This window comes from Petaurus breviceps, unplaced genomic scaffold, assembly GCF_028583685.1.
Source record: "Petaurus breviceps papuanus isolate PSGF00001 unplaced genomic scaffold, PetGlider_PUasm1.0 64, whole genome shotgun sequence".
Lineage (NCBI taxonomy): Eukaryota > Metazoa > Chordata > Mammalia > Diprotodontia > Petauridae > Petaurus > Petaurus breviceps.
The window spans coordinates 5,827,042-5,853,930 of record NW_027186428.1 but is presented as its reverse complement, the minus strand read 5'-3'; the positions used below and the strand labels follow the sequence as shown (position 1 = coordinate 5,853,930).

At 43.2% G+C, this 26,889-nt stretch overlaps 1 protein-coding gene across 3 annotated transcripts in view; it reads left to right on the top strand.

Annotated features, from left to right (window-relative positions):
* Positions 1-23,229, top strand: part of AKT1 (AKT serine/threonine kinase 1) — a 136,591-nt gene extending 113,362 nt beyond the window's left edge. For all 3 annotated transcript variants that reach the window (XM_069103831.1, XM_069103830.1, XM_069103832.1), the window contains 3 exons: positions 7,864-7,951; positions 17,375-17,477; positions 21,662-23,229. In XM_069103831.1, the coding sequence (XP_068959932.1) occupies positions 7,864-7,951; positions 17,375-17,477; positions 21,662-21,741 (271 nt within the window). In that variant the 3' untranslated portion in view covers positions 21,742-23,229. The remainder of the gene's footprint in view (positions 1-7,863; positions 7,952-17,374; positions 17,478-21,661) is intronic.
* Positions 23,230-26,889: the final 3,660 nt, after the last annotated feature.

Genomic DNA, 26,889 nt, shown 5'->3' with positions numbered 1-26,889 from the left:
ACTGAAAAATGACTGAATAACCGACAAATAGTTGCTTCTAAGTTGAAATTCTGTAGGGAGGTAGGTTTCATTTCAGTGTAAGGGAAAGAGATAGGAACTGGCCCTATGATTTTATTGGTACAGGGAACTCCCAGGAGAGGATACCCCATTGGTAGAGGGGGTGACTTACAGTCATATAGAGTTGCCTGCAGAGCAGTGGTGTCAAACTCAGATAGAAGCAGGGGTTACTAAACCTTAATAAGGATGCTGGCTGCATATTGATTTAGAAAACCACATATTAGCATTATCTATGTTCTATTATATTTTTATTATTAAATATTTCCCAATTGCATTTTAGTCTGGTACCAGACCCGGAGTCTATTTGACAACTGTGGCCTAGAGCACTGAAAAATTAAGTGACTTGCATGGGGTCACAGTGCTCATATGTGATGTGAGTCAAACTTGAACCTGGGCCTTCCATGGCATTGAGTAGTTCTCTCTGCATTTCCTTATGTTGTCTCTCAAAATGAAAAACTTCCTAAAAATTAGACCTGTTCAAAAATAGAATGCACTGCCTCAGTAAGTAGTGAGCTCCCTGTTACCACAAGATAACATCTTCCAAGCCAAGATTAAATGGAGATTGTTGAAGGATTTCTTTATGGAAAAGTTGGACCAGAGAAGTCTGTAGTCCTTCCAAAGCTTGAGATTCTGGGATTCTATGATATGTACCCAGTGGGGGATGTGTCAGGTGGCTTGCACGGGGGACATCATAGGATACTCAGAAGCAATCAGCAGAAGTTCTACCCCAGTGAGTTCTTCTATCTCAGGGATGTATTATACAGGGCCCCGGTCTCTGTTGGACACGTTTTCTCCTCAGTTATCAGCAGCTCTGGTCAGTTAGTAATAGCAATCATGTATATTTCTCTTTCTCTTTTTTTTTTTTTTTGGAGGGGAAAGGTAGGGCAATTGGGATTGTGACTTGCCCAAGGTCACATGGCTAGTTTTTGTGTTAAGTGTCTGAGGCCAGATTTGAATTCAGGTCCTCCTGACTCCAGGGCCAGTGCTCTTACTCACTGTGCTGCTTAGCCACCTCCTGATCATTTATATTTCTGTAGTACATTCTGGTTTATAAAATGTGTTCATCATGACAACCCTTTGAAGGTAGGAAGTGAAAAATAATTATGTCTACTTCAGGTGAGTATGGTAACTTGCCTAGTCTTCAATACTTGTAGTGAATATTGGAGCTGGGATTTGAACTCCTGTCTCCTAATTCCACATCTAAATCTCTCCTGTACCATACTCTAGGGGTCTGGAAGGCAAGATCAAACTTGGTTCTTTGAGTTTTGAGCCCCCTTGCATTTCCAGAAATCAATCCTCTGTTAATTTTAGAGGGGCAGAATCTCTAGGATTGGTCTTATTTTGCCAAAGGTTATAAGGGAAAGCCTCATCTCAAGAGAGGTAGGAAGCATCTTCCTTTTCCCTCTAGAAGCATTCGGAGCATGTCTTTTAAGGAGCCTCCTCCTAATGCCCAAGCTGGGTCTGCCCCTACTGGGGCAGAAATAGCCCTGGCCCAGTTGGTAATCTGTCCTTCCTACCCTCAGGGGGTATTTGCTCTATAATTGCATCTATAATTAGCAATAAAAATAAATCCTGCTCTGATTCTTCATGCATGGAGGAAGGAGCCTGCTGGGTTCTTAAAGGTTATTCCAGGAGAGTAGAAATTCTATAAAATTCACCTAAGCTGGAAAGGTTTTAAATATGAGCCTTTTGATGGTCCCCGTGTCTCTTGACCAAGGACCCAGATAAGGCAGGTTGGAAAGGCTCATCATTAACAATTTAACCCCAGGACACTTGAGTGTTTTTGTTCATAGCCACCCTAGACGGTAGCCTGCTAAACCACAGTGAACATGTGAGCCATTGGTGGGGAGAATGCCAACTCCAAAGTAATCAGCTCTTTGAAATATAGAAGAAATAATGTAATAAAGGATGAATAGAGTGTGGGTAGAAACAGAGCCTGGGGAATTTGGAGAGAAGAGGTTAAGCTGACAAGGGCCTCTGGGCCTTCCTGTACATGATTACATACTTTCTAAATGGAAGTAGGAAGTATTTATAGCAAGCTGAAACATGGAGCTCCCGTGTTTCTTGTATTGATTTAGTTTGCAAAGTTCCAATTTACATTTACTACCTTGGTGACACAGCTATTTTATTAAGTGAGGTTAACCTGGACATTGACCATAGACTTTTGGAAACCTGTGGCTAGAATCTCAGACTGGAAAAGAGCTCATAGGGCTTCTAGTTCTAGTTCATTGAGTATGGTGGAAAGGGCATTGGATTTTAAGTTAGGTGCCCTGGGATCGAATCCCAGTGTGACCTGGGGCAAATTACTTAATTTTGGAGGGCCTTGGTTTATTGTTGTGTCTGATTCTTCGTGACCCCATTTGGAGTTTTTTTGGCAAAGATATTGGAGGGGTTTGTCATTTCCTTCTCCAGATCATTTTACAGATGTGGACAACAGAGGCAAAGTGGGTTAAATGGTTTGGCCAGGGTCATACAGCTAGTAAATGTCTGAGGCCAGATATGAACTCAAGAACATGAGTCTGTCTGATTCCAAGCCCACTGCTGCCTCAGTTTCCTCACATTTAAATTGAGGGGTCTGAAACAAAAACCATCCAATGATGCAGATAATGTAAGGCGAGTACTGATGGCCTCAGAGGTCCCCTTCCAGCTCTGAATCTTTAAGTTCCTTCTACCTCTGAATTCAGTAGGAGTTCCTTCTCCGGCATTCCTGGCCAATGATGATGCAGCCAGTACTGGAAGAACTCCAGTGATGAGAAGCTCATTACCCCTTCCAGTTTGGGACAGCTCTTATTATTTGGAACCAGACCAGAGAGAAAGTATGATTTGTTGAGTCTGATTACTAACTTAATTTGTTTGAGAATTTTGTTCATCTTTGCCATTCAGATGTTTCTGTTGCCACGTGAACATTTATTGGTGTTGAGGGATTAACATATTTCACCTGAATGACCTTCAGATGGCCTTCAAGGTCAAATAATACAAATTATGATAATAGTAAAAATTGTATTTGCTAGCATTTAGAAATTAGACCCTTTAAGAGTGAAGGTGTCACTGGGTTATGTTGGACTCTGGGTTATGCTGGCAGAGCATGAGTGGCAAACAGATTTTGTTTTTGGTTTTTGGTCTTTTTGGAGGGGGGAAGGCAGGGCAATTGGGGTTAAGTGACTTGCCCAAGGTCACATGGCTAGTTTTGTGTTAAGTGTCTGAGGCCGGATTTGAACTCAGGTCCTCCTGACTCCAGGGCCAGTTCTTTATTCACTGCACCAGCTAGCTGCCCCAGACAGTTAGATTTGACTACCTACTCACTGCTTCAGTTAGTAATTAGCTAGCATTTATATGGCACTTACTTCGTTCAAGGTACTTTCCAATTATTATCTCATCTGAACCTCACTGTTCTGGGTGATAGGGCAATTATTATCCCCTTTTTGTTGTTCAGTTGTTTTTCACTCGTGTTTAACTCTTTGTGACCCTATTTGGGGTTTTCTCGGCAGAGATCCTGGAGTGGTTCGCCATTTCCTTCTCCAGCTCATTTTATAGATGAGGTAACTGAGGTAGATAGAATTAAGTGACTTGTGCAGGGTCACACAGCTAGTAAGTGTCTGAGGCCAGATTTGAACTCAGGAAGATGAGTCTTCCTGGATCAAGGTCCAGCACTCTGTCCACTGCACCACCTCGCTGCTCCTATCCCTGTTTTTATAGTGAGAAAATTGAGACAGATTCAGTGATTTGCTCAGGGTCACATGGCTAACAAGTGAATAAGTCTAGATTTGAACTCAGATCTCCCTGGAATCCTGGTCCAGTGCTCTATGCATCCAAATGCTAGCAACTAGTTATCCCTTGAACCATCTAGTTATCTCCTCACAAATGAAGTAGTAACAAAACTCAGATCAAAGCCTAGGAATCCTATTTTCAGCCCAAGGTTCTCTCCACCATGTCCCCCCTGAGATTAATGTTCAAATGGGTGTTGTGCCCAATTAAACCACTTCAGCCCTTGGGATTGAGACACAGCACGGGTAGTTGTATGAGGAGACAGGAGCCTGGGGTAGTTTCTGCCTTCTCTTGGTTAACCAGATAGAAGTTGAAATGGAAGTTTCTGTCTGCCTATGCCAGCGACCTCTGGACCAACTTCTCCTTGGTCCAGAGTCTGGCGTCCTTGGTCAGAACTGCCCCTCCCTACGCCACCACTTATGTCCCAAGAGCTAGCTGGGAAACTGCTGTGTGGGGCCCAGAGTGGCGGCTGTGTTCTGCTGGTGTAGGAGTTCTGGCCTAGCAGCTGCTGCTTAGAGCGTCTTCCAAAGGAGACGAGCCAGCTGCCTCCTCTGGCCTCCTTTGCTGGGTTGCCACAGAGAAGAGCCATGGGAACTGTTTGCATCCAAAGTGACAGTCCCCCCTCTAATATGATTCATGGCCCTCACCATCCCCTGACCGCAGTCACATGTTCTCCAGGCCTCGCCTAGCAGGAGGACCAGTTTTTCTTCTTCTGTTTCTTCACCTAGAAAAAGAGAATTTGTTTCATAAGGGAGAGAATTCCATTGGCATTTTAGAAGGATTAAGACCCCTTTGAGGAGTGGACCAAAGCAAACAAGATAGAGTCTAATTGGATATGATCTCCGTGGTCTGGGAGCTCCACCCACTGGTCCAAATTACAACCTATCTTGTCCCTCTCAACAGCTATGATGCAGGTCTGTGTTTGACCCATTAGCAGATCTATATGACATGGAGAATTGAATTTAAGAGTAAATATAAAATTCTTCCGTCCAGTTGATTTTTTTTTAAATTTAGGTACAAGATGGGCAAGGACATGGCTGAATAATAATTACATATATAGAAGGAAAACACCAGAGAGAGAGTATGGTTACTAGCTATTCATTGTGACTCCTCAACAGTGTAATTTAGAACCAAAGAAAGCAAGGCCAGTTTCCAGATGAAGTGAGGTGAAAGTCCTATTGTTTCCTGCCCTGACCAGAGCCACCTAAAATACTGTGTCTGGTCCTGGGCACAATCTTAGGAGGCACATTGACAATCTGGAATGTCCTGAGGGAGGTCACTAAGCCATTTAGAGAACTGGCAACTGTGTTTTATGGGGATCAGTTGAAAGAACTAGGGATAGGGGGAGCTAGGTGGTGGTGCATTGTTGGTGGAGCTGTGAATTGGTTCTGCCATTCTGAAAAGCAATTAGGAACCATGCTCCAAAAGTCACTAAAATGTACATAACCTTTGACCCAATGTAACCATGACTAGAGCCTCTACCCCAAAGAGATAAAAGAAAAAAGGAGAGAATCCATATGGTCAAAAATATTGATAGCAGTTCTTTTTCTGGTGGCAAAGAATTGAAAACTAAGTGGGTACACATCAGTTGGAGAATGACTGAGCATATTATATGAGTGTTGTACTGTAAGAAAGGACAAAAAGAATGATTTCAGGGGGAAAACAAAAAAAACCTGCAAAGACTTATATGATCTGATGCAGACTAAAGTGAACAGAACTGAGAGGACAATTTATCATGCTGTAAAGTGAGACAAGATAAGCAACAACATTGTAAACACCAACAACTTTGAAAGACTTAAGAACTGATCAGTGCAATGAACCCAACACAGTTCCCGAGGGTTGATGTTGAAACATGCAGAGAGAGGATGGAGTCAAGATGCAGGATAAGACATGCATTTTTAGACAGACCAATATGGAAATCTTTTAACTTAATTATGACAGGGAATGACTAAACAGATTGTGACTCATTAATATAATAGCTTCAAGGAAAAACACGTAATGGAGAATGCAGAGAAACTCAGGAAGATTTATATGAACTGATGCAAAATTAATGGTAGCAAAAAAAATGGTAGCAAATGCAAAAAAATGAGTAGCATGGAAAAAATAGGAAATGACTATAACAATATAAAAGGAAAGGGAAAAAAAGGAAACAACACCAAACGATCTAGGAGTTGAAAAAATGTACCTCTTTCCTTCGCTGCTTGTCTGGGGGCCTGTGGGTGTGGAATAATGCACAGTTCTCTGATATAGCTCCTAGAATCATGTAAGCTTGAACTCTAGAAAAGATGGCTTTAGAGAAATCAGTCCAACTCTCATTTTACCAATGAGAAAACTGGAGGCCAAGGTTGAAAACAAGGTTTAGTAACTTGCCCAGAGTCGTATAGGTAGAAAGTGGCAGAGCCAGGGTTCAGGCTCAATTTCTGTGACTACCACTTTGGCATGGTACTGTGGTTGATTGCTCTATTGGCTTGGGTCAGACTGGAGCAAAGACCCAGGTTGGAAGATTTACAGAAAATAGGTATTTGCAGGCATGAGATTTATTACTATGCAGCACAGCAAGCCCACAAAAATAAAACTACACATACATACTGTATAGCAATATGGACAGACAGAGGCTTGGCCATGCAAGACCGGGGTTGCTGACAGTGTGAGGGAGACACGTTCTGTAGCAAGATCTCAGTGAGAATACACATTCAGAGTGTGGTCTGAGCAGGAAAGTTTTATATCTTAAAAATAAGCTTGATTGAGAACAAATAATTGTCAGGAATGGGATGGGAATTCTAAATCAGGACTAGACGTGGTTGGTTGCTTTTTGATATCAGGTTTGGGTGGGAGAGTTTCCTAATTTGGACCAGAAATTTAGTGAGGGTCTGAATGTGTTAGAGATCTCAGAAATGGTTGTCACAACAGTCTGCTGGAGTTCAGAAGCCTCAATCATTTACATGTCTAATGTAAGGTCAGAATGAGTGAGGACAGTGGAAAAGTTCAGGCTATCTGTTACTGCTTATATGTTTATGGTCATTAGGACCACTTAGCCAAAATGATTCCATTTTGGAGTCCTTTTACTTATACTACAACATCAAAAAATATATTTCACAAATTAAAATTATTATATTACTGTGTTAATTTTTCTGACCTGCTTTTTTAGGGATTTCTTTTAAAATATTTGTTACGTGGATGGCTAATTGGGTAGTTGAGGGGGAAGGCACATATATGCACACGCTTATATGTGTGTATGTATACACATACATGCACACACGTGTGTGTTACTCTGTATGTGTGTGTTAATAGGGAGCAGATAGGTGGCACAGTATAGAGCTCTGGGCCTGGACTCAGGAAGACCAGAGTTCAAATCTGGCCTCAGACACTTAGTAGTTATGTGACTCTGGGCAAGTCACTTAACCTTGTTGGCCTCAGTTTCCTCATCTATAAAATGAACTGGAGAAAGAAATGCAAACCTTGCCAAGAAAACCCCGAGTCACAACAATAGAGTCACAACAAGTGGGACAACAACTGAAAAACAATATGGAAATACTGATTTTCAGATATATGTCTGTAAATGAATGTGACAAAAACAAGAGTTATCAGTAAGAATAAGTGATTTTGCCCTTTGGAGGGCAATTGGGGTTAAGTAACTTGCCTAAGGTTATGCAGCGAGTTTTTTTGTGTTAAGTGTCTGAGGCTGGAACCGAACTCAGGTCCTCCCGACTCCGGGGCCAGCGCTTTACTCACTGTGCCACCTTGCCACCCCCAATAAGTGATTTGTTTTCAAAGAGCCCTAGACTTAGAAATCCGAAGACTTGGCTCTCAAGGTTGGCTCTGCTGCTTTTTGCCTGTGTGGTTTGGTGGTTATTTTCCCTGCAGGTCCCCAGTCTCCTTACCTGTGGCCTCTGAGGTTCCTTCCAGCTCTGCCAGCCTGTGGTTCTGCCTCCTGAATGCTTCAGAAGAGACCCTGCTGGGAATTTATCATTGCAGTGGATTTGAAAGTAACTTTGTCCTTTCTTCTCTCCCCCTCCCCTCTCTCTCTCTCTGTTTCTGCAGGTTAGGTGGGGGACCAGACGATGCAAAAGAGATTATGCAGCACAAGTTTTTTGCTGGAATTGTATGGCAAGATGTCTATGAAAAAAAGGTGGGTTCCCAGGAGGCAAGGGAGGCAGGGCTGTCCAGTGAGGCTCTGCTCAGTCTGGGCCTCTCTTCCTAGAGTTTTCCCAGCAGGCACTGGAGCTGTTTCAAAGTAGGATGGAATTCCAAGGAAGTATTGAGTTTTCTATCCCCAGAAATGCTCCAGTAGAGGCTGAATAACCACTTGTGGGGGATGTTATGGGTGTGTGCATGGTAGAAATTCTTGCTCATGTGGAAGGTGAGAAGAATAGACCTCTGAGGTCTCTTCCCACTCTGGAGATTCTGTGACCCTTATAATAATGGTGATTAATAACAATAATAATAATAATGATAATAATAATAGCTAGCATTTACATAGTGCTTTAATATTTGCAAGATGCTTTACAGTATTATCTTCACAATAGCCCTGAGAGGTAGGTGCTATTCTCATCCCTATTTTATTAACAGATAAGAAAACTGAGGCAGACAGAGGTTAAGTCTTGCTCAGTAAGTGTCTGAAGAGAGATTTAAACTGGGGCTTTCTTGGCTCCAAGTGCAGACTCCTTGCACCGTGGCCAGCCTGTGTGACTCCATTGCCCCTAAATTGAGATTAGGCTGTTGGAGCTGCCTATTTCCCCATTGGAAAGCAGAAGGAGGGGCTTCAGGCATGGCAGGGCTGTTGGCAGGCCTCCCCTTCCTGGCCTCTGCCCTGCCTCGGGTGCCTGCCAGCAGCTTGGCCAAGAGGCCCTTGATGCTTTCCCTCTATTTCATCGTCCCAACTAGGAGACTTAGGAGGTCATAGGAAGCTTGGGGCGGGGGGAGCATTTTATCCTGGCATTTCAACCTTGAGCATCAGAGCCTGTTTGCATTCATATCCTTAATATTCTTAAGAATTGGGATATTGTTTATAAATCCTTATTTAAGTCCATCTACTAGAGTAGATGCCCATTGCCGTTCTTTGCCTGCTCCTTCCAAAAAACAACAAAAACCCTCTCTCTTGCTCTCTCTTTCTCATCTGCAAAAGTTCATAGGCTCCTTGGATCTAGAGGTGGAGTGGAGAGGAGGTTCTTAGAAGTTATCTGGTTGCAGGGGTGGGGAACATGTGGCCCTCTAGGTCCTCAAGTGCAGAATTAGAGGGTCACATGTGGCCTCAGGGCGCAGGTTTCCCACCCCTGGAAACCTTCTTGTTTTATGACTGAGAAATCTGAAGTGCAAATATCCTTAGCCTTGGATTCAGGAGAGACCAAGATTCAAATCCTGCCTTCTGATACTTTATCATGAGCCTCAGTTTCTTCCTCTGCAAAATGGGAATAATAATATTTGTAGTACATCCCTTAATGAGCTGCTGTGAGGAGTAGATGAGACCGTGCCTTCTAACTACATTTTAAGAGCCCTTTACAGGCCCCAAATGTTTGCCATCACTCCTAAGTCCAGTAATTGCTCTTTCTTTCATAACAGGCTGCTTCTGTTGGTTTTCTCTGGGCCCAGAGAATGAAAAAGTATATATGTGTGTGTGTGTGTGTGTGTGTGTGTGTGTGGTATGTGTGAGATACACACACACAAATATATAATGAATTTTATAGATCAGGTTTTTTTTCACATTTATGTACTTATTTATGGCTTTTAAAAAATTTTTGAGTTCCAAATTCTCTTCTTCCCTCTCACCCCTCTCCCACCCACTGAGAAAGCAAGCAGAGTCAGTGACATGTTCTAGTCCTTAGTAACCCTGCCTTTCCTGTTTAAGAATCAAAGAATTTGAAGGTTGGAAGGGACATACATCCAGTCCAATCTGTACATAAAGGGAACCCTTCCCTTCCCCCCTCCTGTGACATAGCCAACAAGTAGTCATCCAGTCCCACCCTAGCACTGTGATATGTACGTCCGTTGTAGCTACCTAGGGCAAAGACCCAGCTAGGCACATTTAGGTGGTAGGTGGGTGCTAGGTGCTTGACTTGTTGACACATCATGTCCTTCCTTGTAGCACCTGGCTTAGGGCATGTGTAGCTTGGCTGTGTCTGTTCTTCAGCTCTGGAGCACCAGCTCCTGGATCATGCCTACTGCCATGGGACCCTGGGCAAGCAGCTGCCCTTCTGCTGGGACAAAGATCCTTACTCAGAAATGCTTCGCTGTCCTCGAGTCCTGGTAACAAGCTTGTTTCATTTCCTGTGTCTTCTGTTGATGAGGCACAACCTTCCCCCACTGCCATTCCCCAGGCTCTAGCAGGCAGACACCCTGGCTGTTCCTGCCTGCAGAGTTGGCTCAGGCCCTTCCTTTGTTCCCCTCCAGCCTCTGTGGTCTTGGAGCCCCCTGCGTCCTAGAGAGAAGGTGACTCATCAGCCTCCATCCTCTTGCTAGCTCTTTCTGGCCTCCTCGCTGAGCCCTGGATGGGGTTCCTGGGGATGACACGGGGGGCCTTGCAGCCCTTTCTCTACTTCTTTCCTTCTAGCATTACCAGCCTATCCCCAGCCAGTGGAGTTTTTTAATTTACCTAGATTCTTCTGGCTTGACTGTGGATACCTAGTCATTCCCCTAGCTGCTCAAAACACAAGTGGAGTTTTTCTCTTTCTTTAAATCTTCCTTTTTTTTCTAATTCTGAACGTAAACACACCTTTCCCCCTCCCCCCCCAAAAAGAGCACTGGACAACACATAGCTCAATATAAAAAAGGAGTGTATATGAAACTACGAATCTCCATTTCACGATTTGCTTTTTAAAAATAAGAAAGTATGGGGGCAGCTAGGTCGTTCAATGAATAGAGCACTGGCCCTGGAGTCAGGAGGACCCGAGTTCAAATCCAGCCTTAGACACTTAACACTTACTAGCCATGTGACCTTAGGCAAGTCACTTAACCCCAATTGCCCTGCCTTCCCCTCTCCAAAAAAGCAAAAAAATATAAAAAGCATATAATAAATTCTACACATTACTTTCAGACCTGTCCTGTTTTTGTCTGTTTCCTTCCATTCTCTTTTGTGCATTTAAAAAAAATGTTACAATACCCTTCTTTTTTTCTCTTTTTGGAGTCTTTTTTTTTTTGTTGCATTACTACTGCTATTTCCTCCCCCATTAACTTCAAGAAAGAAAAAGAAGAGAGGGAGGGGAAACTTACTTAAAAATTAGCATAGCCAAACAAAACAAATCCATAGAGTGACCATGTCCAATAATGTACATCTCTATTCTTTGTATCTGTTATTTCATCATAGATCCTCTGGAGACATGCTTTGTTAACAACGACAACAACAGCAATAATAGCATCTCACATTTACATGGTGCTTACTATAGGCCAGACAATTTGCTAAGGGCCTTGCAATTATCATATCGTTTGATCATCACAATAACTTTGGGAGGAGTGAGGCAAATAGAGGTTAAGTGACTTGCCCAAGGTCACACAGCTAATAAGCATCTAGGGCTGGCTTTGAACTCAGTTTCCCCTGACGCCAGGCCTGGTGCTCTAACCACTGTGCTTATTCTAGCTGCCTTTAATCAGGTTTCTTATTTTTCTCAGTTGTTTGTTATGTTGTTATTTTGGTTCTGTTTACCTTCACTCTATGTTAATTACTGCTCAGGATTCTCTAAATCATCTCTTTGGTCTTTTTTTAAAATAATATTTTACTATTTTTCCCGTTTACATGTAAAAACAATTTTTTTTTAACATTTATTAAGTTTACATTCCAAATTCTCTTTCCCCTTCCCCTTCTTTGAGATAGTAAGTAATTTGATATAGGTCATACATGTGCAGTCATGCAAAACATATTTCCATATTAGTCATGTTGTGAAAGAAAATACTGAACAAAACACACCACAAAAATAATAAAGAAAATCAAAAATAGTCTGCTTCAATCTGCATTCAGACTCCACGGTTCTTTCTTTGGAGGTGGATAGCATTTTTCATCATGAGTCCTTTGGAATTGTCTTGGATCATGGTGTTGCTGAAAAGACCTAAGTCCTTCACAGTTGATCACCAAACTCTTTGTTCATTTTTTACAGCTTGGTAATATCCCATTACAGTTTTGGGTTTTTTTGCTTTTTTTTTGGAGGGCAATTGGGGTTAAGCGACTTGCCCAAGGTTACAGGGCTAGTTTTTTGTGTGTGTTAAGTGGCTGAGGCCAGACTTGAACCCAGGTTTCCTGACTCCAAGGCCAGTGCTCTATTCACTGCACCACCTAGCCACCCCCCATTACATTTATTTACATTTGCTATTTGTTCACCTGTTCCTAATTGCCAATTGCCTAATCAGCAGGCTGAGGTATTCCCTTAGATTCTAATTCTTTTCTCCTCCCCTTCATCCTCCTCCCAGATCCCTGCCTTCAGGATCTAGAAGTTTGTTTTGCTTGTGACTTTTCCCTCTCCATTATTTTACTCCCACTTAATACCTTCTTCCCTCATCCCCCCACCTATTGAGTTTGATGAATTTCTGCACCAAATTCTGTGCATGGTTCTGTTATTTTTTTTCAAAAATTTTAGACTCAAATGCCAGAACACAAATAGACAATAGAAAAAAGAAACAAAAACATATCATAAACTTAAATACAAAGTTAGAAAGAAACAAAAACATGTCATGTGCATAGCAGAACATGAGAGGATTAAAAATATGTAACAAATTTTCATTTCAAGAAACCTATATGATAAATAATACTCATTGTATTGAGAATTGTCCATCTTTGCTTCCTTGTGAGTTTTCTTTTGTTCTTTGCTGTGCACTTTTTTACTTTGTTCTTTTCTGTGTTATTTTCTTAACCCTCCTTTGTCAGTTTCTGGTAAGAGTGGGGGTCACCTGATGCCCAGTCACCTGGTCCTTTTCTTCATGTTTATATATTCTTTTGAACCTCTGTTATGAGAACTGTCAAGCACCACTCCCTTTCTACTTTTTTCCGATAGTGTATTCTTTCTTTTACCCTCTCTTCTGCTCTTTTAAACCCACAAAACAGAACCAGTTTTTCCCTCCCCCATCCCACCCCTCCCCAAACACCTCCTAGGACCTCTGTTTTTCTTATTTAGATATTTTCTTTTTTACCTTTTGAAGACACAGTTTTGAAGGAACACTTGTTTCTAGTCCCCTCATTAGAATGTGAGCACTCTATCTTACAGCTCCCTACATTGTCTCAAATGAATTTGCCTATCTAGGTTTCTCTGGACTCTTAGATTTGTATTTCAGAATTCCTGCTTAAATCTGGTCAAGCATTTAATTAGGCATGCTTGGATATCCTCCATTCCATTAAAGATCTACTTTTCCCCCTGTAGGATTACACTTAGATTTGCAGGTTAAGTTGTTCTTGGTTGTAAGCCATTATCTTTCTTTATCTTTTGGAATAGTGTGTGCCAAGATCTCCTCTGGTTTTTATTAGAAGCTGCTGGGTCTTGTGTGAGCCTGATTGCATAATTCCTTGGTATAGGAACTGCTCCTTTCTGGATGCCTATAACAGTATGTCTTCTTAGATGAGGGAGCTTTGGATTTTGGCAGTGATATTGCTGAGACTTTGGGGTTCATTTCAGAAGGTGATCAATGGATTTTCTCTATCTTAGCTCTCTAGTTCTGATAGATTTGGGTAGTTTTATTTATGATATTTTGAAATAGAATGTCTAGGCTGTTTTGTTTTTTTTAATCAGTTTTGGAGCAGTCCAGTGAGTCTTAAATTCTTTCTCCTTGAATTCTTTTCCAGGTCAGTTGTTTTGAACATCAGATAATCTTACATTTTCTTCTATTTTTTCCATAATTTGATTTTGTTTTAATATTTTTTGCTGTTTCATGAAATCATTGATTTTTGTTTGGTCTCTTCTGCTTTGCAGAGATTTCATTTCCTGGGTAGGGATTACCGTTTTCTCTTCTGACCTACTTATTCTCTTTCCAATTCTTTCCTCAAGAGCTCATTTCCTTTTTTAATGTCTTACTTCATTTCTTCTAGGTATTCATGTATTCCTTGTGGAAAATCCCATTTTTTTCCTCTTGAGTCTCTGCTTGCAGTGTTTTTTTTTAAGTTTGAAAAAATTTTTATTATTTATTTTTAACATTTTTAAAAATTTTGAGTTCTGAATTCTTTCCCTCTCTCTTCCACTCACTGAAAAAGCAAGCAATATGATATCAATTATACATGTGAAATTATGTAAAACATATTTCCATATTCTCCATGTGGCAAAAAAAAGAAAAATAATGAAAGTGAGAAAATTATATTTCAATTTGCACTCAGTTCATCAGTTCTCTGTCTAGAGATGGATAGCATTTTTTTATCATGAGTCCTTTAGAATTGTTTTGGATCGTTGAATAGATCAGAGTAATAAATGAGTCACAATTGGTCATCATTACAATATTGCTATTACTGCGTACAATGAAAACCTGGTTCTTTTGCAGTGATTTTTGATGCCATTTGGTGTTTTCTATGACTTAGTCATCTCTTCAGCTTTAGTTCCAGAACTGGGGCTTTGTGCCAGGGTCAAAGCCCTGGTGTTCTTTTGAATGAGGTGATCTGGTCTGGGATTCAGCCCCTTCAGGATCTTTGAGGTTCAGAGCAATGGATCTTCAGGGTCCTCTCTAGCATTTCAGGACAGGATTATGGTCCTCAGAGCCCCTGAACTGGCCCAGTCAGAGGGTTGCAGGAGCTTTCTGACAACCTGGTTGCCTTTAAGGCAATTGTTGCCTCTGGATATAAAGCCTATGGGCTCCATATGTTTTGTGTCTGGTCAAGCTAGGAGGCCCTGACATTGACTCTGGATATACAGTCTTACAAGCTACATGTGGTCTGTGTCTGGTCAACCTGGGAGTCCCTGACATTAATTCTGCTGGGGGTTAGGGATGGCCCCTGCCCTATTGCCCATGGACTACTGGCTGATATGTTTGTGCATGTGTGCAGTTCTGGAGTGGAAGATGGCACTTACTGTAGTTTCTCATTGTGTTTCTTGAACATTTTTCAATTGGGTTCTAACTCCAGAGTCTTGCTGGAGTAGATATGTGGGAGCTGGGTGATCTGATTCCCATTCAGGTGGCCATCTTGGCAGGAAGACAAATGTAGAGTTTATTATTATTAGCCAGAGCAGGGGGCCAGAAAACTATGTCTGGGACCCATGAGCTAAGAATGGTTTTTGAATTTTTAAATAAAGTTTTCTTGTATTGAAAAATATAAAAACCAGTCTTGGCTCCATACAATAACAGGCAGCTGGTTTGAATTTAGTGCCGGGCTGCAGTTTGCTGAGGCTAAAGTAAAAAAAGTAAAGAATACTTCTAGAATCTAAAAGTCTTCCTGTTAGGTCATAGCAACTCATTGTATAATAATAACAGCAATACCTAATAGCCAACATGTATGTAGTGCTTTAAGGTGCCTTATTTAGTGCATATTTTATTATACTTATGTCACGCCATATATTGTATCACCTATGACATATTATATCATGTCCTATTATTTATTCTATTCTGTTCTATTATATATTATATCACATTATATCTTATATATAATTTCATGTTATATATATTATATCACATCATAACATTACAGTATAATGTAGTATAGGAATGAGTGCTAGACTTGGGGGACCTGGACTCATTCAAATCCCGTCACTGACTTTTTTCTCTTAATTGTGTGACCGGCACCCTTGGCATAGTATTTAACCTGTCTCACCCTGTTTCCTCACCTGTGAAAAAGGTAGGGGTATATTGCTAATCAGTCAAAAAGCATTTACCAGACAGTTGCTGCATGCCAGGCACTGAGCTTGGGATACTGAAGTGGAAATGACACAGTCCCTATGTTCAAGGAACTTCCATTCTCTGGGAGGAGACATATATATATATATATATAAGATAACGGGGTGATTATGAGGGATCCCTTTTCTGGAGTATTATATTAAGACTTATGAAGCGTATTGATTACAACATCCCCATAAGGTGGGTTGTTCACAGATTATCCCCATTTTACAGGTGATGAAACCAAGTTTTAGAGAAATGAAATAACTTCTGGAGCTCTCCTTCATCTGGCCGGGAAGCCGGCACAGCTCCTTCATAACCAGCTTCCTTCCCATCTAGTGAATATTTGGGCCTGATCTTACCTTGTATTTCAGGAGAAGACCCCCCTCCCCCCACACCTTGCCCCAGTTCCTTCCGGTTTCAAGGCTGACAGCCTCCTTGGTTCCTATCACTAGTTTTGGGTGAAGCTTCAAGGTGCTGTCATTCAGATAATTACAATGATTAGATGATTTCTGAAGTCTCTTCCATTCCCCCCAAAATACCTAGTTTGCCCTCTTCATTCAGTAGGTAAAAAAGCTAAGACTCTGAAAAGGGAAGTGACTTGCCAGAGGTCTAGGAGCAAGTTCTGGCAAAGCCAGGGTCAGAGCCCAGGCCTTTTGGCCCCCACTCCCTTGGCCACCTCACCAGAACACCTCGTCCAGTCAGTACTTGAATAGATGTGGGAGGGTTTGGTGCTGTTTACCTCTCTTTGCCCTTTACCCACCTAGCTGATCTGTCCTCTGGTCAGAGAGGAAGAGTTGTGCAAATCAGAGTATCTGGGTCCAGCTGCACCTGTGGTTGACTGCCTATGATTGATAGACTAAAACAGGTGAGCAGGCAGTTATGCAATGCCTACTGTGTGCTTGCTAAGGATACAGAGCAAGGCATCCTGACAACCTCTGCCCTCAAGGACCTGACTTTCTAATGGGAAAAGACAACATACAGGGGAGCAGGAGGGGGTGCAGGGGACGTGGCACAAAAGCCCAGTTTCTATTAGAGTCAAGGGCTTGGGGGCAGGGGCCAAAGGAAACAAGGACAGCATCCAGAAAAGTCAGTGAAGTAGGTCTTTGTCACGACCCTAGCTTCTCTGCCATCCTCTGTGTGTTGGGCACCCAGGGCTCTCCTGCTGCTTCTGGGAAGTCCTAAGTTCTAGATTTTTCCTTTTCAAACTGTCCTTATTAAAAATCTGTTTCATGTCCTATCCTCCTGAAGCACTGTGCTTGGGTCCCAACAAGTATTCCTAGGTTGATGAGTCCTAAATCTGGCTTTGGACCCTGGGTTGGCCACTTACTAGCTTTGTGAGCCTAGGCTCTCTGAGCCCCAGTTTGCCCATGAGAACATTGAACCAAATGATCTCTAAGGGTCCTTCCAGCTTAAAATTCTAAGATCTTTCTTCCACATGACATGGGGCCTTCCGAAGACAATGGCTTAATTCTGTTTGTGGGCTTTTTAACCTATAGGGTAGGGAAGAACTGGTTCTTCCCCCTGGGACTGGAGGTACTCAGCTAGGGGATGGAGGGGAGTGGTGTTGCCTGGTTGAACTTTGAGGAAGTACAGAGAAATCTGCCACAACCAGGGTAAAACGTGAGTTAGTTTACATCTAGGCCATTACTCTTGGGTCCCCTTCCTGTGGGTGAGCAGCCAGCACTTAAGGATATGTCAGAGCATATGAAGAATCAGCATCTTAGTGTTGACTTTAAGAACTAAAGACTCACACACATTTTGTTCTTCCTGTCTCTCCCGGCAGCTGGTGCCTCCATTTAAGCCTCAAGTCACATCTGAGACAGACACCAGGTATTTTGATGAGGAGTTTACAGCCCAGATGATCACAATCACCCCTCCTGACCAAGGTGAGTTCCAGGGCTTGAAGGGCAGCTGCTGTGGCAGGACCCAGTGGATCATGGGGGAAGGTAGAAGCCTGGCCTGTAGTCCTTATAGGCTTACAATGGGGTTTTTCTTAGAATAACCTTGTGTATTGGATGGTACAATGTTACCATCTGTGGTAGTTGTGATAATAGTGGTAGTAGTTGTTTTACAGATGGGTAAAATGAAGTTCAGAAAAGTTAAGTGAGTTATCTAAAATCCCAACAACAAGCATTTATTAAGCACCTACTGTGTGCCAGGCACTGTGCCAAGCACTGGGGTATAAAGGCAAAAAACATTGACTGTTCTCAAGGACCTTTCAGTCTAATGGAGGAGACAGCATGCAACAACTATGTACAAATAAGATTTAGGTGGGATAATTGGGGGAAGTCAACAGAAGGAAGGCACTAGGATTAAGGGGGAATCCTGAAAGGCTTCCCATAGAGGGTGAACTTTTAGCTTGGACCTGAAAGGAAGTCAGGAGGCAGAGATGAGGAGGGAGAGCATTCCAGTCATGGGGCACAGCAAGAGAAAATGCATGCAGTCTGGAAGTGGCGTGTTCAAGGAACAGCAAGGAGACCAGTGATACTGGATTGTAGCGTGTGTGGAGGGGAGTAAGGGGTAGGAAGACTGGAAAGGGGCAGCTAGGTGGTTCAGTGGCTGGCCCTGGAGGCAAGAGGATCTGAGTTCAAATGTGACCTCAGATGCTTACTAGCTGTGTAACCCTGGGCAAGTCACTTGATTGCCTCCAAAAAAAAGAAGACTGGAAAGGTAGGAGGGGCTCAGGTGGTGAAGGATCCCACACCCAGTATGTATCATAGCTGGGATTTTTGTAGAGGTCTCTTGACTCAAAAGTGAGTATTCCTTCACCTTGCTTAAGGGCCCAGGGTCTCTTTAAGTTTAGACCTTCATTCTATGGCTAATTCTACATCTTTATCCTTAGGCAGGAGAGAAAGAAAGAAAGGATTTAAGTTTACATGTGTTCCTGCCTGACTCCTACACTCTCACCCATGGCAGGGTAAACTGAGGAAATCCTGTCTATCCCCAAATTTAGCCTTGTGACCCTCACTCAGCTCTCAGGTGGCTCATTGATGGCCTAGCCTGCTCTTCTGTTTAATGGAGGGGGAGGAGAGAGAAGAGAAAGCAGGTCAGTCTGGGAGGTCTGCCTGGAGACTGCACTGAACCATGCATTAGATGCAGGCAAAGGATTCTGTCATTCCAGTGACGCTGGAGGTAGAGGGGGTACTACAAAGAACCTGGGCTTGGGAGTGAGGAGACCTGAATTTGTAGCTTGGCTCCAGCCCTTCTTAGCTCTGTGACCTTGGACAGGTCATATCTCTTCTCTGAACCCCAGGATCTTCACTTGCCATAGTAGGCACTTAATAAATGTTGACTGAATTTAATGAACGTGTATTGAAGAGCTGTTCTTGCTTTAGGGACTAGATGACCTCTGAAGTCTCTGCCAGCTTGTGGCTTATGTTCTAATAACTCACATTCGCATGGCCCAGCCTCCTTATTTTACCAACAGGGAAATTGAGGTCTAGAGAGGAGAATGGAAAAAGAGAAAGGTAGAAGTTTTGTAAATTTTAATTCACTCTGAATTGTTGTTTTCTAAAACTTAAGAAAGACATACTCAGACTGGAGTTTGGAGAGGCTCAGACTTGGGTTTGGAGACATATCTGAACCTGGTAGAATCTGTGGCCTCTCTTGCTTCTTCTCATCCTCTTCCCTCTAGCCACCATCCCTGGCAAAACCTTGTGTAGGGACCACCAGATAGGGCTGGCCAAATCAGCCAGCCTCCCAAACACTGAGCCAGCGGGCAGACTCCTCCTGGTCCTCAGAGGCGCCACCAGTAGAGGACTTTGGGCTACCCTGGTTCTTGGAGGGGAGTAGAGGCCTACAGGGTCACCCTGAGAAGGGAGTGAGGGAGTTTTCCACACCAGCAGAACCAGTGTCGGGACTTCCCAGGGTGACCAGACACAGAACATACGTGGCCTGTAGGACTCTCTGTCCAGAGACAGCAAGAGGAAAGGGTTGTCTGAAAGGCCAGACCCCTGAATGTGCAAGATTCACTGCCTTCATTTTACAGATGGAGAAACCAAGCTTCAGAGAGAGACACGGATTTGTTTAAGGTCACAGAGTGAATTTGTGGCAACACCCAGGAATAGATAGATGCCAGCTCTCCTCCCTCTGGGAGCAGGACTCTTGTTCCCAGACAGTTGTTCTTTTAAGACAAATTGAGCTCAATTCCCTTGCTCAGCAGGGAATTCTTTAGACTTCAAAGTTTTATTGCCTTCAGATGTTTTTTAGTTCTAAATATAAAAAGGGGGTGATAGTAAAGGGTTTTGTTTTTTTTATGAGTGTATTATCTGGTCTCCCTCCTTCTCCCATCCTGTCATTAGTATTTGGCACATCCCCCAACTAGTGTGATCTTATAGCTAGTCTTGGAGTCAGAATTTCATGAAGGAGGCCCTCTGCTTTCAGGGAAGTCCTTCCATGGCTCCCAAGTACTCCACAGGTCATCTCATTTTTTCCCAGAAGTATCCAGAACTCCTCAAGAAACCCTACAATCATACTTTTTTTCATTTTTTAAATTCACTATTAGCTTTTATTATATTATAATCATGTTAATATCATACATAAAAATTGTGAACAGTAAATACAGTTAAAGTATTAGACAACATAGAGTACAGATTTCTCTTAAAAAGCTAAAAAGAATAGAAATAAAAGTACCTTTTTTCATTATAATCAGAAGAATCTATCATATAAGAAAAATCATAAAAATAAATTGAAAGAATCTGCCGATACATTAGAATAGAAAGAATATGAAATAAATCCACAAGAATCACCTATATTTTTTGTATATTTCTAGCAACGTTTAGAAGAGCAAATCTGTAAAATAACAGCAAAATGCATTCAGTATCTGCATATGAAGTTATCAAGAAATTGACAGGAATTATATAAATGTACCTGAATAGAAAGCAAATCGATCTATGTGGAGGGTCTGCTAGGACTTGGAGGAGACGGGAGGGGAGCATGTGGATCTCCAGGAAATGGTGTCAGGGCCCAGTGAGAATTGGGCTGAGATGAGAAGGAAGAGACTAGGGGCTAGACTGGACCCTGCCTTCTGTGGGCCACAGAAGAACAGTCCCCTGGGAGAAGAGGACCAGGCACTAAGAATTCTCCTAGGGAAAAGCAGCTTGGCCCTGGGAGTCAAAAGGAACTGGCTTCTCTTCCTGGCTCCTTTGTTAACTCATGTGCCCTTAATCAAGTCTTTGCTGACCTTTAACTGCTAATTTTGGAAATCTGGATTGAATTGTTGCTCTGTCATTTTGAAAGCTACTTATATGACCTTGGGAAAATCTGTTCTGTGAACCTCTGTAGAGCTGGAGGCTTGGCCTATTTCGTTTTCTCTGTCCATTCCAGGTCTAAATCTGTGATCCTCAGTTTCCCTGTTTGTAAAATGAGGGGTCTGGGCTTGGCCTTTGTTGTATCTCCTGGGTCTTTGGTTAGGGGAATAGCAGATCCTTTATACCTACAGCCCTTGGCACACGCCTAGCCAGGATTCAAGGGAAAGGTGATAGAATTCAGAGTAGTTTGGACTCCTTGTCAGACTTGGTCTGTCTGTTTGGTGAGGGCCTCTTTGGGCATCTCCATAGACTGGAGTCTGTGACATTTAATTTTTCAGCCAGGGTTATATTTGGACTGAAAGAGAGGGGAGAAGGAAAGGGGGAAATGCATTTCTTAAGTGGCTGCCATGGGCCAGACACTAGGCTAAGTTCTTTAATACCTTATTTGATCCTTACAACAACCCTGCAGGGTAGGTGCTATTATTGTCCATTTTACATTTGAGTCAGACAGAACTTAAGTAACTTGGTCAGGATCATCCAGTCAGTGTCTGCAGTCTGATTTGAACTCAGGTCTTCCTGACCCAAGACCCAGTGCTCTGTCCACTTCATCACCTATATGCCCACCAGATTGTAAGACCAAGTTTGGGGGTGTGGAGGGGTGAGAAGGAGAGGAGGTAAGACCAGGGAAGAAAAGGAGAGTGTTTAAAAGGAGGGACAAGGGAGGGAAGATCCAGACATCCAGGTGGCCTGCCTGTCATGACACATGCCTATATATTTCATACTCAGCATCTTATTCCCCTGCCCTCTCTCCTTCTTTCCAGATGACAACATGGAGTGTGTGGATAATGAGAGACGGCCCCACTTTCCTCAGTTTTCCTACTCTGCCAGTGGGACAGCGTGATGTGTGGCCGCCCCAAGGGAATCCATCCGGAAGCAAACACTCGGAGGGACGGACTGCATTTGGGGGACTTGGGCTTCAACAGACACTAGGGAACTTCCTATGTTACCTGACTTGTGAACGACGTTGCTTTGTACAACGCTTTAGATTAATTTCTAGGAAGTCTCACCATTGATTTGTATTTAAAAAAAAGAAAAAGGAAAAATTCTCTGATGTGTTTTTGAGAGGAACCGAAGCAATTACAATATTAAGTCATTTTCATTGCATCAGGACCTAAGGGTCGGAAAGAACATGTAAAAAAAATTGTTCATTTTAGGAATAAGACATCCAACATATCAGCCAGTTTGAAAAAGAGAAATCCCCCTCATCTTTTTATTTATTTCATCTAGCTTTTTCTTTTTTCACCTCGATGTTGCCTCGGCACTCAGAACACCCAGGTGGATGGATTTAGAAAGATGTAAAGACATTTGTCGCTAGTGCAATAATTAACCTCAGCAACAAGATGAACAGGCTTCGAGGGCCAAGGAAAGCTCAGGGGTGGGGTGGGGGGTGGATCTTCACCACCAATGCAGAGAGACTGACTCCCAAAAGGAGCCAAGTCAGCGGCCTCAGTGAGGTGCTCAACAGCCCCAACTCCTGATGCTCGGCGACTGGGAAGGCTCAGGGGGCTAATCGAGATTCTGCATGGGAAGTAATTCCCAGCAGTATTCGTGGGGAGCATCTGTGGACTAGATAACTGTTGGCGCCAACTCCCTGCCAGCCTCCTCCACCACCTCCCCTCCCCCATCAGGCCTCCTGTGGCTTGTGGGCCATGCACACCCAACCGGAATTCCTTCAGTGAAATAAATATTGGCACTGAGCCCCCCCTCCCCTCCTAATTCCTCAGCTACCTTCAGAGGGTAGGTGGTGAGTTCCTGGATCTGAGTATGTAGGAAAAAGCCCCCTGTAACATCCTGTAATCGTGCCCAGGCCACGTTTGTCTCAGAGAAGCTTTTTTTTTCCTTGGGCTATGTATAACAAAAGGACTTGAATTAGAATTTTTCCTCTGTATTCAAAGGAATATGATGTCAAAGTACAAGGGGGGGAGGGTTGTCTTGTTAACTGTATTGTGGACAGGAGCTACTCTGCCCCACCCCCCCAACACACACACACACACACAAACACATACACACACCCATCCCCCCTCCTCACATTTCATCGTCCACATCATCTTAGTAACTTTCCACAGGCAGCATCTCGATGTTGCCGCCTCTCCCGTCGTAGGTTAGTCTTTCTAGTTTGCTTATGCACCACTCCTCGACTGTCCAACCCCATGAAAAGAAATGTGCTGCAGGCATGAGATGCTTCGGCCGCAGGGCACCCCTCGCGCCCCCACCCCCGCCCCTCACTTCTGTCCGTGGCATTTTTTTATAATGTTCAACTTTACTATTTTTACTATTATAATATGGAAAATTTCCCTCAGAATACTTCAATAAAAATTGCTTTACAAGTTAGACCCTTGCTGTTTTCTTGAAAACTATCCATCAAGTAGGAGGGGAAGGTGTCAGATGTCAGCAGTGGGTAAGGAGAGATGAATGAATGAAATAGCATTTACTACACAACTGTGTGCAAGGCAAGGAAAACAGTAAGTCCCTTCTCTCAAGAAGCTCAACTCTGATTGCTTTTTTGAATAGTGAACTTTTTGGGATGTTTTTCCAGGTTTTCAGTACTATGGCAGCTGGGGGTAGAGCTCTGCACCTGCCAAAGCAGTTGCCAGGCTGCAGAGAGGGGGGCTGGAGGCAGGACTCCGAGTCTGGAGGCAGGGCCCCGGGGCTGGAGGCAGGACTCCGAGGCTGGAGGCAGGACCCTGGGGTGGCACAGGGCTGGAGGCAGGCTCCTGGGGCTGGAGGGCACTCCTGTTCCCCTCGCTATTGTGTTCAGGCTCTTGGCCAACCCCATCTAGGTATGAGAGGAGGTGGTGTAGAGGGTTCACTCACAGGCCATATCCTGCACGGCTTCAACAAAAATGAATGCAAGAGGCATTCTTCAAGCAGAAAGGGGTCTTAAAGTTCATCTTGCCCAACTCCCTCATTTTAGAGATGGGGAAAGTGAGGCCCAGAAGGCTTGGTTCTCATGGGTATACAGCAGAACCAGGGACTCAATTCCAAATCTATGGCTCTTTCCATCACAACAAACTTGCTCAGGTTCAGCAAGGATTTATGAAGGGCTTGCTCCTCCCCTCCTGGGGCCTTGGAATCAGGAAGACCTGGATTCAGATCCTGATTCTAACACACTTGGTGTGTGATCCTGGACAACCTCTCTGTGGCCCATGAGATGCCAAGACTAAGCTGCAGGGACAATTGCCAGCCTGCATTGGGAGACTCCTCAGCAGGACGGACGTTCCCTACACAATGAAATTGCAGGTCTAGTCCAGAATTCCTCTTGATTGCAATAACTGACCTCCTTAGTTCCTGCTTTTTTTTTTTTTTACATTTTAATGCATTTATCATATTTTCCGTGACATCTATAGTATTAATTAACTTTATGTCTTATCTTTTTAATAGTTCGCCTTTATATAGTGCTTTAAGGTTTACAAAGATATGTAATCTCATTTGAGCCTCATAATCCTGTAAGACAATATTATGTCAAGCATCAAGCATTTATGAAGTATGCCTATTTTGTGCCAGTCCCTACACTTGAAGTGCTGGAGATGCCAATGCAAGTAAAAAAAAAGACGGGTCCCACCCTAAAGGGACTTACATTTTAATAATAAAAAACTGCACCAGAAGTGGAGGAAATACCCCTAATGCGCATGTGGATGCAGCTAGGGTCTGGTGAGTATGAATAATGAATCCTCTGAAGGTGGTGAGTTCTCACTATTCAAAGTTATAATTATGTAACTGACGATTGGGTCCAGACCCCTCCTGAGACATACCGTATTCACACTAATCTGGACTTAGCTGTACTATTATCTAAATTTTATAAAGAAATTGAAGCTGAGAGGTTGTGGCTTGCCTATAGTGTCAATCTGTAGGATTTGAACCCAAGTTCCAATTTCAGCACTCTAACCACTGTACAATGATGCTTCAACTATAAACTCCATGAGGGCAAGGACTCCATCTTGGTTAACTTTTCTCCACTTTACTGCCCACAGTAAGTGTTTAATGTTGAATTGTATTGTGATATCTACATGGTGCAACTGTTTGCCTCAGTTTCCAGAGTTGGAGAAGAAATGGCAAACCACTACGGTATCTTTGCCAAGAAAATGCCAAATGGCCCTGAAGAGTCGGACAGGACTGAAAATGACTGAACAACAGTAACCTGTTCATATGGATCCCTGTAGCCATACATTTATTGACTTAGTTTTAAAGTGTAGCATTTTGTCTGTTTTACTGTACCTCTATTTAATCTGGTTTAGGCCACACTCTTGAGTGCAGTGGGCCTCCTGCCACCCAACAGCCATATGTTTGACACCTCCAGTGTAGACTGTTTTCCTAGTTCTATTTACTTCATTCTGCCTTGGTTCATACCTGCTCCTCTGAGTTCCTTTAGCTTTTCAGGGCCCTTCCCCAGAGGAGCTTAACAGTCTGGGGGTTCATTGATACCTTGGAAATCTGAGATAAACCTGCTTGAGTGAGGCTTTTGCCTGGAAACCCTCTCTGTGGGCTTAGTGATGGTAGGTCTGACCCAGGTATCACAATGAAACCTGGGGGGAAGGGATCAGCCATGAAAGGAGGGAGATAAGAATAGTCAGAAAACTCTGGAAGGGAATGATTAGGCTTCCCCCCCACTCCCTTCCCAAAGCATTTCCCCATTTATCCCTACCACCCCTTCCCCTCAGGCCTCTGGCCACCAATTTGTCCTAGTTCCTGGAATATAGACCTGCAATTTGACTTCGGAACAAGTTACATCCTTTCTTAGAAGCAATCTGGGCAAGTGAAAAGAGCCGTGGGCTTGGAATGAGAAAACCTGGATTCAAATCCCAGCCTTAACAACTTTCCAACTGTGCCATTGGGTTCCTCTCTGGGTCTCAGCATCCTAAGCTATTTTTATCTTAAATTATACCACCTGCCTCACAGAGTTGTGGTGAGGAAAATAAACCTAAAAAGCTGGAGAAATCTGAGGTGTTATTACTAATATTTATACCTGATGTCTAGCATGGTCTAAAAAAAAATATCTAACACATCTGTTGCTGCACATGTTGCCTGGGGAAGGTAATGACATTGGGGTGATACCTACAAGCCCAGGGCCTGGGCAAGAGGAAGCCAGCCAACCATCTGAGTGATGAGAGGAGGCTGTAATTAAATGCTTTTGAAACAGAAAGTCAAAAACTAGCTGCTGTTACTTCTGTTAGAACTGTATGATGGAAGAGTTGAAGAGTTGGAAGCAGCCTTAGAAGACAGAAGGTCTGAATTGGAATGTACCTGAGAGACTTTGAAGTTCCATTCCCCATTTTACAAAATGAGATGTAGTCCCAGAAAAAAATTCCCAGAGATCACAGAGACTAGACAAGGCCTAGGATTAGAAACCTCAAGGTTCCTGATTAAAGGTTTGGGACTAGACTCAGGGGTCCTGTCAGGGGGGTGCTTCTACCAGCAGGGGCTGAGGCTGACCCCCTGGCCCTGGATGTCAATTTCCACTGTTAGTTCAATGTGAGCCTTCCCCATGGACTTTGAAGGGAAAGCTGGCCCTTGCAGAGTGAGAATGCACAAAAATATTTTCTTTCTCCTTGGCCCCTTTGCTGGAAGCAAAGGTGGGGGAAGATGTAGTACCAATGCAGTATTTACAAACACCCGCAATCATGATAAAGACTGACTATATTGGGGAGGCTAGGTAGCACAGTGAATAGAGCATTTGCCCTGGAATCAGGAGGACCTGAGTTCAAATCCATCCTCAGTCACTTAATACTTACTAGCTGTGTGACCTTGGGCAAGTCCATGTCACTTAACCACTTAAGCCCAACTGCCCTGCCTTCCCCCTCAAAAAAAAAAAAAAAAAAAGCTAAAACCAGTGTCCAGATTAAGGGAGGTGAGAATCCCATTGTCCTCTACCCAGTCAGACCCCACCTAAGATATTGTGTCTGCTGGTGCTAGGTGGAGGAGGCACATTGATGTGCAGGAGTGTCTGGAGCCTGGGTGGGGACCCTGTGACCTTGAAGCCACATGTGGCCTT